A 13,129-nucleotide genomic window follows, 5' to 3' on the forward strand; every position below is an offset into this window, starting at 1 on the left:
TTTCTCCTCTTTCAGTCTCCACAATCTAACTTTCGGCTCTCCGTTTGACGCCCTCCTATCGTATCTACTCGCGAATTTCCAGACTACGGTCAGCATTCTATGCTGCAGGTACATGCTTTCACCAATTATTACTTGCTTTTGTTAATTTATTGGAGGTATTGTCTTCGATGGAAAATGTAAGCGTTTTGACTTTCTTTTGCTACTCTTTTAAGACATTGGGTGTTCCTTCTTCTGAAAATAAATATTTCAACTTTCTCTTCTTCATTCCCTTTTCCCGTACCCCAACCACCGTGTATTCTCTCAAACCTTTCCCTGCTTCCACCAACATGTCAATTTAGGTCATCACCCACGATTACTCTTTCCCCTATCGGGATGTTGTAAAGATCGTGTTCCAAACTCCCAGAATTCTGTATTTTATTCCCTCTACCCCAACTTGATATATTTTAGCAAACTGCAGAGATCATAGTTATTGGTGTGCAATTTTTATATTGGTATTATTTCTGTTAGGCTTGATGGTAGGATGAACATCACCAACTTTCCATCTTATTGAAAAGTGAGAACTAGCTAATGACTTATTAAATATCACCTGCAATGGATACTTAAGTAATTGGAAGCAATTCTCAATGATACATGGTGCAACCGGGGAAGTTTGTGCCCCAAGCCTTTGATAGGTTCTACGACTTCTTCAGCTTCAACTTGAGTAAATGTGAACTGATTAAGTAGATCAGATTTAGCGTGATGTAATGAAGACTCGAGATTATACTCAAGATTTGTTATATGAGAATTGAAAGTATTGCATAAGCGTATTAGCAGCATTTATTTCGCTTTCTAGTTGATGTTGTTTTCAAATTTAGAGTTCTAATATCGGAATTAGGTTTATTTTTAACGTAAGTAAAAACATACATTTTCAAGAATATTAGATTCAAGATCGTTACGTATTTTTAAAAAATATTTGGAATGTCACGTTTGAATACCCGTATTTCTGTAATATTATTAATATGGTAGGTAATGTGTCCATTTTCTTCGATGATGATCTTTATTGTTTTTCAATTTTATTATATTACGTATGAACTAAACGGGAAATTTCTGTTAAATTTTCTTACGTGATACACACTTGTTCAAAATATCGTTCATTATTTTCTTACTTCATTTGATTTTTTAAAAATAAGTCAGTATCATAAGGACAGTACATATCGTACATGTACTGTACATATCGTACATGGTTAACTGGCCCTCTTCTTCCAGTTGGAACTCCTTCAAGATTTTGACTACTATTACGCCCTATTGTGACTATACATTTCTTTACCTGACTTTGACAAAATGTTTTTTCCTGATCTTGAATTTGCACAATTACAATTTTTACTCTAGTGCATTTTCCTTACTATACACTACAGGCAATTCGACTCGAAAGTCTGCCAAAAATGCAAATGGCGTCATCCGCCGTTTGTGAACTTCTTTACAATTTTTAATCCAAGTAATTTAATTTTCGAATAAGTAATTCAAGTTACACACAATTATAGCACACTTGGCCAATAAGGCTGATGCACCTATTAATTAGAAACACCGTTAATGGTGAAGAAGACAAGACAAGACAAAATCTTGTGTAGCTTAGCACGTACATGGAATATTATTGTATACAGTTCATTTGTTCTCGAGTTATGACTTACTAAATATAACCTGCAATGGATACTTAAGTAATTGGAAGCAATTCTCAACGATACATGGTGCAATTTTGTAAGATGCCTGGGAAGTTTGTGCTCTAAGCCTTTGATAGGTTCTACGACTCTTTCAGCTTCAACATGAGTAAATTTGAACTGATTAAGCAGATCAGATTTAGCGTGATGTAATAAAGACTCGAGATTATACTCAAGATTTGTTATATGAGAATTGAAAGTTTTGCATAAATGTATTAGCAGCATCTAAATCTCTTTCTAGTTGATGTTCTTTTTAAATTTAGAGTACTAATATTGGAATTAGCTTTATTTTTAACGTGAGTAAAAACATGGATTTGCAAGAATATTAGATTCACGATCGTTACGTATTTTTTATAAATATTTGGAGTACTAATATTGATTACCAAAGTTTTTGGGTATCAGAAGGACAGATAGTGTGTGTGGTCTGACCGATAGTGTTACAAACTAAACTTCCAGTAAGTTTTTTTCTTATCTTGGATTGAGCAACATTCCGTTTTCTTACCCTTCTAATTTTTATAAAATAGTAGAATTCGTGTTACACTTTAAAACTATTAAGAACTGAAACAATATAATGTATAAGGTAATGTTATTTGAATCTCCTTAAGTGTGACAAGTTTATTATTGCAAGACACTGTGCTCATGGCTTGCTCATCAATGTCCAAAGTTATTTCATCTTTAGAATGAAGATGGATTTACGATGTGAGTTATCGTGACCTTTGGAATGGAAATAGAGAATGAATCTTCTATACAATATGATTTTTAACAGATTATTAAACTAGGATTTTATTAAAAATTAACGTTACATCGGCTTACAGTTCACTAGTTGCTACTCTGACGAACAGTAGTACTTCCTTAGCTCCGAGAAAACATGTGTTTTGCTTTGTGAAAACGTTCAATAGCGTAGTCAGTAAAACTTCTGTCTACAAAATGGGTCACTGAAGTTCGATTCCTGGTATGACATGAGTGGGAAGTTTTGGAAATTCTATCCTCATTCCGATTTGCATAATTAATCGTCTTCGAAAAGTTCTCAAATCCACCCACTGCTGATTTGAATTTTTAAGTCCCTGATTTTTGGGGCTACAGTTGAATCTTTCAAGCTATTCTCACAATACTTTGCATTTGATTTTGCATGTTTCAACATAGTTTCAACACTGAAAGCTCAGCTGGAAGATATTTGACAGTACCGGAAGAATAATTTATATCTTATACAGGAAATTCACTGATATAAAATCATTGACATCAAAAGCCTCTAAGATGTAACTCGTGTCCCTTTCTACATTTACATTCAATTTAAATATATAACAGTTAAACCATGAACAAATTCAAGAAGTACCCGTCGATTCATGTCGACTATATATATATATATGTACTGTATATGGTAGAATGGCTTCGACCATTTCCGAGATTTTAAATTTGAAACTCAAGTGTCTACAACATTAAATAGTAAAAATATCATGTAGTATAAAAAGAACATAGGAATTACGCACGATATGGAATAGTGAATCGAGGAAATAGTGCATGTAGTGAATTGAATTTAAGATAAGAGACGCGGCAGGTCACGTTTAGCATCATTTGACAGTTGACAGTTGAAGCTAATAGATATGCAGAACATGTTGGAATTGTTATAATCACACGTAAGATATTGTGCCGTGAAAATATCTGAACTTTCCGCGAAACAGCGCTACATTTATGAATACCTTCCTTTAAAGTTGCAAATGTTGTTCAGGCTTACGAAGAAATTTGTGTTATTTTGGAGTAAATACGTTATCAACAGCAACATTCAAAATATAGTTCAGAAGCTTTCAGAAGTTAGGGAAATGTCGATGTCTAAATACAGCTCGCAATAAGCGAAACTTACTGATACAGTAGCTGATGTTCTGTCAAAAGTTGAGCAAGATTCGCATGTAGAAAAACATGACATCATCAATGGCCTGAATATCTATAAGAAAATAGTGATAAATAATTTGGAGAGAGACGACTACAACAAGAGTTTTAGGAAAATGGTCCAAAAATGGATGAAAAGATTAAGATCTTGGACAATAATTAGTTTTTTTATCAGGGGCCACAACAGTTTTGAACGGCCCCTAAATTGAGTTTTCGTGTTTTATTTCTATTTTGAGGAATAAGCACATAATACGAGTTAAGTAATAGTTTGGGTCTGGCAACAGTATATGTAGTTCTTCAGATATAAAGCTTACAAGAAAATTTTTGATTGAAGTATATAGGATCCTTTGAATCAAAAAAAGAAGCTTGGCGTTTGAGTATCATATGATCTGGCACAAGAACATATACTAGATCGAATTTCTGTCTAGAAATCTCTCCTCAAATATAATGACTCCTTGAGTTTACTCTTTCAAATGACAATGCAATTACTTTTCTCTTTTAGTTAATTTACTATCACGTCTGTTTTCTCTTTCTAATTGTTGGTTTTCAAAAGCGTAGGACAACTGGTTAGCCAACATGCAAACTTACCTTCTTTCTGTAGAATAAACTATGAGCTTAATCAGGGCTCATATCAGTCACTGGCACAATGTAATAACATGGATAAGTCCAAAGTCCCATTGTTTTTCATTGAATGTGGATGCGAATGTGTCTTCTAATATTTCAAATCTCACCTACTATTTCAGAGCTCCTTCGTGGCTAAGCGGTTAGCGTACGCGCCTTTGGCGCGGAAGACCCGAGTTCGATTCCTAACCGAAGCTCATATAGCCCGGATTCCACGTTAATCAGTATTTCCCGTCTCATATAGCCTCTCTGCTGAGAGGGACGTTAAAACTCAAAATCAACTCAACTCAACTCACCTTCTGTTTCGTTCGTCCTTTAGATCCAACAGTTTGTGATGTATAACCATTGAACATTTATCTGAATGTGCAAGAAATCAAAATTAAATTTGGCCATTTCCTAAACGGTACCCTAAACGATAAAGAAAAAACCTTTCCCAATGAAGTTGTTTGTCTTTTCCATGATCTTTCCAATCATGTTAAATGTTGCGTACTTTGCTAATTAAAAGTTTCAAATGACACTCTCTAAGCCTCATAATCGGGTTCTGATAGGATAAGTAGATCACTTCATTCGATATAACCTGCTATTTTTTTAAAATCATATTATTTCCAATCATTTGTGATTTATAAGTACTGGATCTGGTATATACAGGGGCGTCATTTAGGGAGGGCAGGAGGGGGCAATTGCCCCCCCCCCCAAGAGTTTGAGGAATACATATACTTTAGTCGATTGTTTACTAATATAGTAGTACAAAACGTGAAAGTCTTATGTCGGTGGTGTTCTTGCCCCCCCGAAGCAAAGTCTGAAATGACGCCCCTGGGTATATATATATATGCATAAATACTTGCAGTGGCGTATTTAGGGGGCTTCCGGGCTTAAGTCCCCCCGAAATAGTATTTACTGTATTAAAGTAAACGATACATCTTGCAGAATGTTTACATTTCGAGGGCTAAAGTTAGCAAACCCCCCCGAAACAAAATCGTAAATACGCCACTAAATACTTGATAAATATATATTATTTATATTTACAACGTAGATAAGAATGAGATTTTTCATATAGAAAATTATTAAAATAAACTCTTTTCTTATCGTTTTATTTATAACATTTCTTCATAAAATACTTTCATGGTGTAAATCTTTAATTTTCTCTACAGAAATGGAAGACTACTGGGTCGGTTCAAGGCAGAATAATTCCAAGTGGATATGGGCTGATTCCCAGGTGGAAATTCCTCCGGACGATCCTGAGAACCCGGACAGAACTTTCCCTAAATGGGTGCTGAAGAAAAACGCAGAAGAGGCTCCCCAGGAGGGAGCTGAAGGAGCAGAAGGAAGTAAATCGAAAAGGCTCTGCCTGGCTGTTGACAGGGAGAACCATGCTACACCAATATTTGTTCCTTTACCCTGCCACCTGCCGCGACACTTCATATGCGAAAAAGAAGGTAGATACAATCTCGTTTTTATTTACATTATCAGTATATTTGAATGTTTTGCTCACAGATACATTAATCAGTTGACAAGTGAGTGCACTTATCGATTAGTATTAATTGCTCTAACAATTGGGAAGGTATTAAAAGGTAAATACTCTTTCAAGACATGAAATTCGAAAATTGCAATCAAAATCTTTGAGTCTATAGAAATCTAGTATTCCTACCTGTAATTAAACTGCGATTCAGTTCTCATTCAGAAAATATAAAAATTAAAACCAAAAGTAACTTAAAAATCAATGTTTTATTTAAGTAACAGCAACTTTAGGAATGATCAAAAAAATGAATCAAAAGATTGCGATCTTGGCCAATAATTAGTTTTTGGATCTGGGGCCACAAAATTTTCGAACGGCCTCTAAATCGAGTTTTCGTATTTTTGTACGGAATAAGCACATCATAGTGAGTTAAGTGATAGTTTGGGTTTGGCTTCACTGTATGTACGTAGTTCTTCAGACATAAGGCGTACAAGAAAATATTTGATTGAAATATATTGGATCTTTTTTGCATTTTTGGATCAGAAACCACAACATTTTTGAACGGCTCCTAAATCGAATTTTCGTATTTTTACGGAATAAGCAAACTGTACTAAGCTAGTGATAGTTTGGGTTTGGCTACATTATATGTAGTTCTCCAGATGTAAGGTCTAAAAGAAAAATTTTGATTGAAATGTATTGGATCATTAGATCCAAAAAAAAAATGTGTATATAGGGTAGAGCATTTAATTTGATACACTATTGTAACTTTTAAACTAATGGACAGAAAGGCTGAACTTTCGTTCTATGTAAATATCAGTACGAGGACATTGTTTACCTTACTCACTGTGTAATACCACAAGGTTAAAAGTGTTGCCAATTCAGCATAAAGTTATATTTTTGTCAAGTAGCACTACCTCATGTTATTAAATATTTCAAATCTAATTATGTTGAAAAACTTAACAGAAGTTACACTTATTATTCAGTATTGCAAACTATGGACACTACAATATCATAAAAACTGAGAAACCGCCACATTTTGGAGAATTCTACAACAGTAATAACGCAAGTGAAACGGACGAGGTAACTTACATCAAAAGTACTTTAATGTCGGATACTACGGTCATCATATGACTTATTGCGAACAGCTCTTGCAAAAAATTAAAAATTAGACTTTTTTCAAAGGACTTTATTGAGAAAAAATGTTTAGATAAGTATCACATGGAATTACGTACATGGTTTTCAATAGAAATAAAAACCATAACGCCGTTTGCAATAATTTCATATCTCAATTCATTCAGGAGATATGAAATTAAAAAAAAAAAAATGATATAGAACGTATTAGATATTGCTTATAATGGCATATTTATGTGAACTTTCTTAAAACAACTTTTGATTTACTTTTTTCTATTATATTAATACTACTGCTTGGTAGATGTAATTACAATAAGATCTCTGAATCCATAATTTAAACAGTGTTGTCAACTTTACCATTTTTACCATATCTCCATAACTATTTGAGATATCAAATTGCTGTAAAGGGCATTGAGATCTTTATATCTATTAAAAACCTATATACAATTGGATGAGGTACTTAACCTAACCAGATTTTCGAAATAAAAGCTTTTGAAAACAGTCAAATTTTCCATCTCTTGTAACTTTACTCTCTTCATTCTATATCAGTCATATCGTGATAATGGTAATAGGCATTAAAGTAGTTTGGATATACGTTGGACCGTCTGTCTCAGTTTAGTTGTTACTGGTATAGAAGCCATCGAAATTTGGATGGTTGTAATACTGTATTGTCCTTAGTTTGCAACACTGAATAATAAGTGAAATGAAATGAAATCTTTGAGTTTTACGTCCCACGGTAATACCGGCTAGACTAAAGGAGACAGTGATGATGAGAAATGAATGAAATGATGGAATGAAGAAAGTGGGAGGAAACGGGAGAACCCCGAGGAAACTCACGCACACGGTGTTTGCCCATCACAAAGTTCACTTGGTGGGAGTGGGGTTTGAATCCAGGACCCCATGCACCAGATGTGAACGCTCTACCACTGAGCCACCGCGGTCCCCACTGAGTAATCAGTGTAACTTTGTAATTTTTATTTTCATGTCGATAGAAAATATCCAACAATCTAGTGTATTCCACTTGAAAACATTCAACTTAAAAGTTACAAGGCTGTATCAAAATAAATGATCTACACTGTACACAGGGTGTTACAAAAATGTATCACTGTATTTTGGGAGTAGACTTCTTACATCAAAATAAGAAAAAAGTTCATGCAACCTAGGTTGGAAGTGCATAGTTTCTTCGTTATAGGGTGCAGAGAATGTGAAAAAATTAACTTTAAAGATCCATAGTTCCACTACTATAGGACCAATTGTAGTCGGGTCAAAACATCACTGAGGAAGTAGTATGTGAACTATCCATCTTACAGAAGCTCCGGTACTTGCACAATCATTTTTAGAGAGGCTGTTTGGGAGTACTTCGTCACTCTCCATCTACCTCTCTAAAAATTCGTGTGCAAGTACTGGAGCATTCTTAAACATGGATATTAGACAGTTTACATGCCAGTTCCTCAGTGGTGTCTTAACTCGACTACGATAGGTTTCATAGCAGTGCAGCTATGAACTTTTAAAGTTCACTTGTATCACGTTTTCGGCACTCTATAACTCCAAAACTATCCACTTTTCAGGACAGGTCCATATGAACTTTTTTTTCTTATTTTGATGTGAGGAATTTTCCCCAAATTGTTGCAACACCATGTATACAAATGGAAAAAGTCTCTAACGTTACATAAAATTATGTGATTGTCAGAACTTTTTGTAATTACATCTACAAAAGCTATTACTGTAATATTTTAGAAGTACACGAAAGTAACATTTAAAAAACAACAAAATCATGTAAGTACGTCATTTTAAGCGTTATAGCAATCTTTACCTATTGTTTTCATACAGATTGAGATATCAAATTACTGCAAACGGCGTAATGATCTATATTTTTTTTAAATATATGTGATTCGTAGTGATGCTTACCTAAGCACTTTTTAGAAATAATATATTTTTTTAAAAAATAAAATTTTCAGTTCGTTGTTCCTACTAGTTACAAATACGTCATATCATAGTCATAGTATTCGATACTATAGTCCTCCCTAAGTTCATTGACATTGTCCGTCTCACTTTTATTTTATTACTATTGTAAAGACATCCCAACTTTAATATACGTAATGTTTCATTAAGTGAATATGTCAAACAGTGTTTTCCTATTTACATGTTACAAGATTTCATTGAATGTTATGTATTAGCTAATGCCTTCACTACCAAGGGATATATATATATATATATATATATATATATATATCACTTGTTTAGTGGATAAGGGAATCCAGTTCGCTTTTGGTCATTTGGGACATATTTTACCTTTAAGATCTCTTTCTGAAGCTCTTAACAGATTACACAGCCGTACACACAAAAATAAAAGTTCTATGCACGGGACCGTATCGTATGAATTCGATGTATTTTGTTACACAGAATGAAAATTTCGAAACCCAGGACGATCGGTCGTGTCAATTTTTTTTATAAACAAAACACTTTAGCGATTTTGAATAAGGAATATACTGTACATGTAACATAAGCATACAAAAAAAATGTTCTCAGGAGGGAACCCCAGGATATAGATTCGATGTATTTTGTTACTGTTGAATCCAAATTTCGAAACCCCGGAATGATTGACCGTATCAATTTTGTTCTATGGGTGAAAAGCTAGAGTGAATTTGGATAGGGAGATCACACGTTTTTTGCCCATAAAACAAAATTGACACACTCAGTCGCCCTGGGGTTTCGAAATTTGGATTTGGCGTAAGAAAATACATCGAATCCATATCCTGGGGTCCGTTGCACAGAACTTTTATTTGTGTGTGGTTGTATTATTAATGTCCAGATATTGTAAATAACTCCTACAATGTAAAAATATGTGTTAACTTTTCCAAGTACTTAATCGTGGCATACATGCCTATTTTCCACAACTTCGGTAATTAGACTTTGATTCCCATTCTATCTGAATGCTCCATTTGTCCGACTTTTAAATTGTCCTAAAATTGTACTGGATCATTTAAAATGCTTTAATTTTCTTGTATTGGGTGTTATGTTTGGTAAGATATAGGAGCTACCTCAGTGAGCTTGTATATAAATATTATAAACATAGTTTTCTCTTTACTACTTTTGTAATTAACCTCTGGTTTTGCATATTTTTTACAAGCTACTTATGGATTTATAATGTATATAGGAAACACTACTTGGCATACATAAACAGTATCATTGCTACATTGTGCAGTGGAGAACAAAGTTTTTTAAAAAAATACCTATGCTATGTAAAACTGCTTATATGTATTTGCTTTAAAAGTCCCCTACTGGTCATAGGGACCATAACTATACCATGTTCACTATAAGAATGATCACCATCAAAACAAACCCATTTAAAGGGACCGAATTGCAACGTGGAAGAGATACATCCACAAAAAATAGATCCAATTCTAGAATTCATAATAATTCACGCTTTTCATTTATTTCTAAATATCAAGACCCAAATATAACAATGGTAGAAGGTAATATCTTTCTATATCATTAGCAAGAGGTAAATTAACGAGAAATTTCAGCACTCTTGTATTACGTCATTATGACGTCTCGTCACCAATCGCTGGTCTTTCACTTTAGTATCAGTTGTTAGATGAAACAGAGCCATACAATTGCACTTTGTTTACATTTGGATCACTCTTATAGTGAACTATGTATAGGTAACTGTTGTAATAACCCACTTGCGATGACAATCTTTGGAATCTACATGTCAGCTTCAGCTTAAATACAGTAGTTAAAAAATCTCCTTTCCTACAATTCTTATGCAAGGATTCAATGGGTCGTCCGTTAATATATCTTGGCGGGATGAAGAAATGGAACTAAGGCTAATGAGATTGAGTGCGAGTAACTAATATCCATAAAACTTTAGTCCTCAAAGTAGGGAGAGTGGCCAATGTCTTTAGTCTAAGTCCCATTTCTTCATCAACATAATACACAGTTTAATTTCGTTGCTTATTCCTATCCGAAAGCATTTTGTACTTACAGTTTAAACAAAATGATAATATTCATTACAATAAATGACGATAATTTATTCTCATTGTTATTATGTATTTATTTTCCAGTCCCAGAGGAGGGTGAGGGAGAAGAGGCTCTTCCAGTTTTCTTTTCAGAAGGAAACAAAAAATACATTTTCTACCACAAACGAATGAATTTCCACAAAGCGGTGATGCTGTGTGCCAAATTCCATAATTCCTTGGCCACAGTAGATCAAGAGGAATTAGGGCAGAAACTACAAAGACAAATGTATAAGGCTAGACCAGGTACAGTCTGACATATCGATATAAAACACGAAAATTGGATATACATGTATTATACTGTAGGGGAAGGCGTTGTACCTGTGAACACTTTTAGAGTCTTCGAAATTTTGATGCTAATATTCAACACTTTTTCTCCAATTTTTGTCGAACATTTGAAGTGTCATCTCTTTGCTATCAGATAGGATGATTTTTAAAAGTGTTACATAATTACAATAGCTTTTATAAGATAAAATACGATCAAATCCGTTTTGTTCACAGGTACATTATGGTCATGTACCTTTGAACAGACCCTCTTGTACCTTTGAACAGTGATAATTACAATGCTTCTGCGGCAATAACATAAAAAGAAGCCACAAATATTAACCGTTATAAATTGCAATAAAAGGTTTAGCTATAAAAAGCTCCCCAGAATTAAAATTTTATCAATTAAATTAAAAATTGAAGAGAAGTTCTAACAAAACCTTGTGAACAATAAAGTTGAGCATATACAACTCTTAACATAATGTTATATAATAAGCGAATATATAAAAACTACTTAAAATTATAATTAATATCTTTATATCCTAACCTAACCTATATAAAATATATCAATTGTTTTAACTACTTACATTGTGTAGCTTTAAACAGTATTATTTATCGTTCAAAGGTACACGATGCATTAATGTTCATAGGCACAAGAGGGTTAAAAAAATCACCACTAGCTTAAATATTGAAGAGAAGTTAAAACTAAAAATATTACTGTATTCACCAATGATTCTACCCCAAGTTTGTACAAATAAATATCACAAGTTGCAAAAACCGAAGAGCACAAAACTCAAAAGGTAACTACAAAAAATCTTCGTTTTGGGGGTGAAAAAATTAAAAGGAACATTACTCGACACAACACTCAGTAAACAACAGCCAAACGCGTTGTGTAGTGCTTTTTTTTTTTCATTTAATCTTTCAAATGAATTTTAATCACTGCACCTAGATAGCTCTGAACTCGAGAAAAGCACAGGTGTTAAAAAGGTACATTGTTTCAAAGGTATAACGCCTTCCCCTACATATTATAGCCTTGATATATCCATAAGATATGTCATTTTCTTTTATTGCACATTATACAATCTAATACACTACAGTCTCGTTTAACTCAGTAGTTCTGAACGTAAGAGTTAACGTCCTTCAGGGGATGTTCCTGTTTCCAAAGGTGGCGCTAAAATGAAAAGAGGTGATCGAAAAACAATAGACTACATGCGGGGCATTTGATGAAAGAGATGTAAGAGAAACGTAGTCGAAAAGATGACTACTGTACACAGATTATGGAAACAAAATATACGTTTACTTCATACGTTCTTCAATACTTATTTTAAGAACTGAAGCTTAGTTTAAGATGACAAGGCCGCTTAGGAGAATTGCTAAAAGGAGGTGCGAAGCTTGCGAGGGTTCAAAATCACTGGTTTAACAGAATTTCTGGGTAAATAGAATCGCTAAAAATAACTTTAACTTTTGCACGACTTTTATTTAAAAACACCAACCAGTACACGGTTTCTTTTGATGTAACAGTCATTTATCAAAAGATAAGTTCATTGTTACGATGCGTTGGCTGTACTCATCCATTCTCCCATATCCATCTATGTTAACACACATAGGGTCGACAGTTCTGTGTTGTAAAGGTCAAAACACACATGTAAGATGAAATTTGTATGCAAGTAACAATAATGTATTTTGAAAAACCTTTATTCCAGTTTAATCAAAGCACATCAGTCCTTTTAAATTCGATTAAATGATAATCTAGTGTACCAATAAATTATTCCAGAAAAAATAAGTAAGACTTAGGAAACATATTAAGCCTATGTAAAATTTCCCAAAAGATAAACAGTGAGTATACCGCGTGATATGGAGTTATCATTTTATTAGTCCTTTAGGAGCACTACTTTAAATCAACCTCTCTTCAGTGACACTAAAAACGAAAAACAATTTTCAAACTTAATTAATATTTTATTGCAATTCATAGAATGGGTTGGTTATTTGACAAATGAAACGCAAACAAGGCTTACAAACCATACTCATCCACAATGTTTAAGTTCCTTGTTTAGATATAC

The 13,129-nt window shown here is 33.7% G+C and overlaps 1 protein-coding gene across 1 annotated transcript in view; it reads left to right on the forward strand.

The window, feature by feature from the left end:
• LOC145668224 (uncharacterized) overlaps positions 1 to 13,129 on the forward strand; it is a 65,368-nt gene that overhangs the window by 9,663 nt on the left and 42,576 nt on the right. Inside the window, exons 3-4 of the mRNA XM_081735876.1 lie at positions 5,351 to 5,635; positions 10,854 to 11,051. Of these exons, the coding sequence (XP_081592002.1) occupies positions 5,351 to 5,635; positions 10,854 to 11,051 (483 nt within the window). The remainder of the gene's footprint in view (positions 1 to 5,350; positions 5,636 to 10,853; positions 11,052 to 13,129) is intronic.

Source organism: Thermobia domestica, chromosome 13, assembly GCF_964235325.1.
Source record: "Thermobia domestica chromosome 13, izTheDome1.hap1.1, whole genome shotgun sequence".
NCBI classification, from domain to species: domain Eukaryota; kingdom Metazoa; phylum Arthropoda; class Insecta; order Zygentoma; family Lepismatidae; genus Thermobia; species Thermobia domestica.